The sequence below is a fragment of the Salvia splendens genome, chromosome 14 (assembly GCF_004379255.2).
Source record: "Salvia splendens isolate huo1 chromosome 14, SspV2, whole genome shotgun sequence".
Lineage (NCBI taxonomy): Eukaryota > Viridiplantae > Streptophyta > Magnoliopsida > Lamiales > Lamiaceae > Salvia > Salvia splendens.
Window position 1 is genome coordinate 2,616,682 of NC_056045.1, and position 5,971 is coordinate 2,622,652.

At 40.7% G+C, this 5,971-nt stretch overlaps 1 protein-coding gene across 1 annotated transcript; it reads right to left on the reverse strand.

The window, feature by feature from the left end:
* Positions 1–1,198: 1,198 nt before the first annotated feature.
* On the reverse strand, positions 1,199–5,292 carry LOC121765712 (sucrose transport protein SUC4-like). The gene is made up of 5 exons (XM_042161918.1): positions 4,518–5,292; positions 2,716–3,437; positions 2,373–2,436; positions 2,253–2,296; positions 1,199–1,957 (listed from the first exon to the last, which is right to left on the reverse strand). The coding sequence occupies exons 1-5, from the start codon at positions 5,017–5,019 to the stop codon at positions 1,799–1,801; spliced, it is 1,491 nt and encodes a 496-aa protein (XP_042017852.1). The 5' UTR covers positions 5,020–5,292; the 3' UTR covers positions 1,199–1,798.
* Positions 5,293–5,971: the final 679 nt, after the last annotated feature.

The window sequence follows — 5,971 nt, forward strand, 5'->3', positions numbered from 1 at the left end:
GGTTCCGGCTTCCATTGTCGCCGTCGAGTCCGCCTTTAGTGTTGGAGGCAACGTCTTGGACGACCGAAGAAGTAGGCTCACCGGACAAAACATGGAAGCCACCATGTTACTTGATGATTGGTGCTCCGCCGAAATTAGAGACCAAGAACCGGATTGGGACAAACTAGTAGTACAACCCGACCAAGACTACTTCCCCGACGAAGAAGAGTAGGCGCCAATACTTCCGATCAAGCCAAATAGGTAAGCAAGGTAAGAGAACTACGTGGACTTTGATTCCAAAATGCAATTGAGCATTGAGGATACGTAGGCATCTCAACTTATATTTCAACTTAAATTTTAAATTTAAGTTTAAATTTAAGTTGAGCTCAAGTCCTTTTCCTTTATTTCTTTTTTCTCCCCTTTATTTCGAATATGTAATTTTGTAAATTGTAATGAAGACTTTAAGTCTTTTGTAATTTATAATTTTGAAGTTGTAATTTCTAATTTTTATGTTGTAATTTGTAAATTTTAACTTGTAATTTGTAATTTTAAAGTTGTAATTTGTAATTTTGAAGTTGTAATTTGTATCAATAAAATTACATTTGTACATCGCTTCATTCTAATGTTATTTACGCAAGTTTTTTTACATTTTAAACTTGAATTACAATTTACAAAATGCAAAAAAAAAAAAAAAAATCGGATAAACCGCCGAACCGCCGAACCGGCCCGGAACCGGGTAACAACCGACGGTTAGGCCGGTTCAAGTGAACCGGCGGTTCACGGTTCATAAACCGGAACCGTGCGGTCTTCGACGGGCCGGTTCCGGTTCCAACAAATCTTGAACCGGAACCGCCGGTTCCGAACCGTGAACCGGCGGTTCACGAACCGTGGTGACGTCTAGAAAAGAGTATTAATAGTGATTTTCTATTCGCCATCTTTATACAATTTTCCGATTAATAGTGATTTTCAATTCGCCATCATTTTATACAATTTTCCAATTACTAAGTACGTATTTTGTATTGATGTACTTATATCAATGAAGTTTTTAGTAAGGCGTTTTTTTCCAAAGAGTTTGAACAACCAAGGTCATGTTGGTGTCTTGTCTTCATAGTTGTATTCACCACGTCAATAAACAGAAAAAATCGAAAATTGGTAATTTTATTTTGTATAGAAAGAAACAGCAAATAAGTTTCAAAAAACGGTTTCAGTGATGCATAAATTCCAATAAAACCCTACACAAATCATATTTTATTGCAATTCTGGATCATACATCACACATTTTACTCCTCTTTATTCACTGACTACAATTGCAGCCATGGTAATAACATCAAACACACGACTTCTCCATAAACACCAAAGACATGAACATAATAAGGAGATCACTGAAGAAATTTATTCTTCACAATTACATATTCAGTTCTGTACTCCAACGACACCAGGTTCCTCGGCTGCTATTTACATCGGTCGAGGCTAAGAACAATGATGTTCTGATACCGGTCTCGCCAGACATATATATATATATATGTTACACGGCAACAAAACTTCACTAATACGAGTGTCCCTCTGTGCCTTCATAATTCAAAACGTGGGAAACGTAAATCCAAATAAGAGTGTTCAGTGCTCGCTACGGTAGAAGCTTCACCCATACCCCTAAGGGCATTTTCTGCAGAAGCTATTTCTTGAATCCACGGTAGATCATCCGATTCTTAGACAAAGTGTAAGACATGTCTCCTATACAGTATGAATCCAAAACCATGCATTCGCATCTGCAGAATCATTCAAAACCAGAACACGTTCTAAACTCGAGAGTGGCTGATACCTAGAGGTGGATCCTCGGTTTTTCAACTCTTGTTCTGGGAATCGCCAAGATTGCTATAAGCCCTCCAGTTAATGCAGCGATGGCTCCAACAGCTATGGCTGGGGCGTTGCCGCCACCAAAGAGTTGATCCCATGGACCGGATCCCAGGGACACAACCATCTGTTCTCAAAATTGGAACTAGTGAGTTTCTACAGATAGAGAAATATCAAGTGTATGCACTTCTCATTGTAATTGCCACATGAAAAAATTAAACAGAAACAGATATTCCATAGTCGAAAACATAGAATGAAACGGCAAAATCACTGAAGAGGTATGGTTTCAAACGAAAAAGGAATAACCATTTGTTTTTGTATGGTTATCTCTATTAATGTGATCACAGTCAACTTTGACAAAAGCCAGCAGCAGGCACGACGATAAAATTTTAATTATTGAACTACACGGGAGCAGTCTATACCTGTGGGATTACAATTGCCATGTTCAGAACACCCATGGATAACCCTGCAAGATCGAAATCATTTCTCAAAAGTGACATCCAACTAGCAAGATCCAGTCATCTAGATCATGATTTACCAACCTTGACCAAGGCCTAGTGCTTCAATTCGTGCAGATACCAATGCATATGGAACACTATATGTCATCTGCAATTAAATTACACATCAGAAATTAATATAGCAAATATCTTAGGTTAAAAAAAATTCGGGCCCCAATTTCCACAAGTAAAGCAATAGAAAGAACTTAGATGATGCATATGAGGAGTAGTGTGTATTAATCTCACGTCAGAATAATGAGATCAATTGTAAGGCAGATAAGCATTCGGGAACATTTGAACTAGATATATTAGTTACATAATCATACAGATACTTTGACAGAAAAAAAAAATTTATTGCAGAAACTTCAGAAAGAATATAGTAACTTACTGCCAACGGAGCACCAAGAAATGTAAAAGCTAGTAGGGCAGCTACCACAATACCATCTGGAGGAAGACCACCGTTGAGATCCATATTACTCCTGATGGCACCGATGATAAGCATTGCAACAAATATAAGAGCCATGAGGACGTTTGAAAGTCCCCATGTGAATCCGGCACCCCATCTACGGCAAAGCTTTTCCATAAACACAGATGTTATCCCAAGGACCACTGAGTTCAACATCAAGCCAAGCGAACCCATTCTAACTCCCTGGTCATAATTCTTCCCATCATTAGGCTCCCCACCATATATCTCACGACCCATCCAATCCGTATCGAAAAGAATAAATGGAAACCACCCGATCCAGGTTAGAGCAGTAACAAGAAGGATGACCCAAACAGTACCAGGTAGATATCTAAATGTTCCAAAGAGTTCCCAGAGTAAAGCTTCACGCTCGTGAGAACCTTCTTGCGCAGAGCCATTGAGAGACGACAAGGGCTGTTCTTGAGCAGCTGTCAGGCTTATGCATGTAGTTACTACAATAAATATAACATCAATAATGAATGCTGCCTTCAGATTAGCACAGCTGACGTTGCAAGCTGAAGTGAGTGTAAAAGGGAATATCTTGAACCAGCCACTGAAGGAACCAGCCGCATATCCAAGTATATTGCCAATAGCCATAAATAGGGAGAAATACGCATTTGCAACACGAGTTCTCCTGTGATCCTTTCCTATCATGAAATGTAACAAAAGAAAACCATTAATAATTGACGGACGTCCTAATTCAGAAAGTACTAAGTAATGAAAGACGATGCTCACAGAAGAAGCTAAACTTCGTAAAGATAAACAGGTCTAAAACAGGAATGTCTTTTTTCTCCAAAATATAGCCATCCTATTACGATGAGTAGCAATTTGTTTATATGAATACTAGCCTTCTCCACTAGCCATAGGTCAACCAGAGAACCGGGTGCTCTGTGCTCGTTTCAGCAGACCCGTAACATGACAAGGAAAATGAAGGGTGCATCCCAGAAAAGGGCAGGAAGCAAACAACTACACCAACATCACAGATCAGCCTTTACGAAAAATATGGCAATCTCACAAGGCATCAAATCCATTCACCAAAACCCAAAACAACAATGCTACTTCAAGCTTCTTACATTTACTTGGCTAGTGAATGATGCGGAAAAGGGTACTAACATTGATCCACAAGAAGCTCAGGAAAGTCTGAAAGAGCATAAAGCAAGTTTGAGAAAAGCTGAAGAAAGGAGACAAAAAATCGAGGCAAACCTAGCTCCCTGGCCAGCTAGGACAATTGTCAAGAGTCAAGACTGATAGTGCAATTTCATAACTAGTTGGCATGCTCGAATAGTTAAAAGAGGTTTTGTTTCTTAAACCTATTTTGATTGCAATCACTCAACAAAATCCAATTTTGATACGAAATGCTCTTCACCATCTTCAACTAACCTTATAAGTACATCCCAACTTCATAATACACGGCTTTCATCAACTCTATAGCGACCTATTTTAGTATAACCAAACCTCAGACTCTTCCCCACAGAAGAAATTAGAAAGTCAATCTTCCATTCCACCCATAATAAGACCAAAAAAAACCCATCTTCCTCAACTTCACCACCTTTCTAAAATATCATTGATTGTAACTGCAACCAAGCCAAATCATAGATCTTTCCTCTACACTGTTTTCCATCACATGCTAATCGACAACAATCCTAAAAATTAATCGATCAACTAATCTCACATTAAGCAAAAACACCAAAAAAAGGGGGATTTTGGATTTAGAAATGGAAATTAACCGGTTAGGTCAGCGAGGAGAGCGCGGCAGGGGCCCTGAGTCATATTATTAGCGACGTCGAGAATCCAGAAACCGATGACGAACGCCGCCACCGCCCTAATTTTGACCTCGCCGGTATCGGCGCGATCGCCGAGCCACCAGCCGATGTCGGCGGCGAAGCCGATGACGAGGACGGAGAAGACGATGGAGAGGGCGCCGGCGACTATGAAGGGGCGGCGGCGGCCGAAGCGGCTGGTGCAGCGGTCGCTGAACTGGCCGACGAGCGGCTGCACGAAGAGGCCGGAGATCGGGCCGCAGAGCCAGATGATGCTGGCCCACGCGTGCGGTATCCCCAGCTCCTGCACGTAGGGCGTCAATAGCGACAGCTGCAGCGCCCACCCGAACTGAATTCCGCACGAGACCGACGCCACGCGGAGCAGGGTCCGAAGTTTCACTCTCGCCGGCCGGGCAGGGGGCGGGCCGCGGAGAAGCGGCGTGTTTTGGCTTGGAGTTGGCCTCGGCATGATTGGTGATGTTTTTTTTTGTAATTTTTTTTTAGTTGTTGGAGGGAGAAATGGTGGGGGAGGGGTGCTCCGCCGGCGAGGAGGGTGGCGGTGGTGGAGGGAAGGCGTAAAGAGAGAGTGAAGGTGGCGAGAGAGAGAGAGAGAGGGAGAAAAGGAGTTGAAACTGATGGGACGAATTTGCCCTTATGGGAGAGATAAACGGCGGGTGAGTCCTTTGCTTTTTGGAAAAGGTGAGGGGCTGTCGGGGGATATTATTCCTATCTGATTAGAGCATTTTTAGCCGTTAATTTTATTGTTAATGTGGAAAAATTAGTAAGTGGACTCATCATATTTCATTATAAAAGTGAGTGGAATGCAAACTTTTCTCTGTTTGTTTTGAAACTCCATTGATTTAAAATATGATTCAAAATCGTGGACAAAAATAGAGTACAGCATAATTATGGAAGGATAGTCGTATCAGTTAAATGAATATATTAGGTGACTAAATATAAACTCTACTAATTGGATGTCTTAACAATTGAAATTGAGTTGCACTTGGCTTATTAGGATTGAGTAATAGTATAGTCGATGGTACTTCTATTATAGTAAATCGATAGTGGCTTATTTAATAATACTACTTCACTACACTAATATCTAATGTCATACTTATAATTTATTAGTTATGTCACATACATACTGTGGTTCCGTAATTAACCAAAAAGTGTGCATTACTTTAGTCATACTCATGTTGGTTGTGAGCTAATTATGATTACTTAAAACACATAATTGTAATGACGTTGTAACGTAATAAGATACGAAATATGGGAACCTAGCAGCTTAAACTAGAGGTTTTTTCTTCTTTTATTCTAGAATACACTTAACATTCCTCAAGTGTACTGAACTTTTTTTTATTCCGCCTTTGGGAGAGACGCATGACCCTCATGCGTCTCCTTTTAATGAAACGCATGACCCT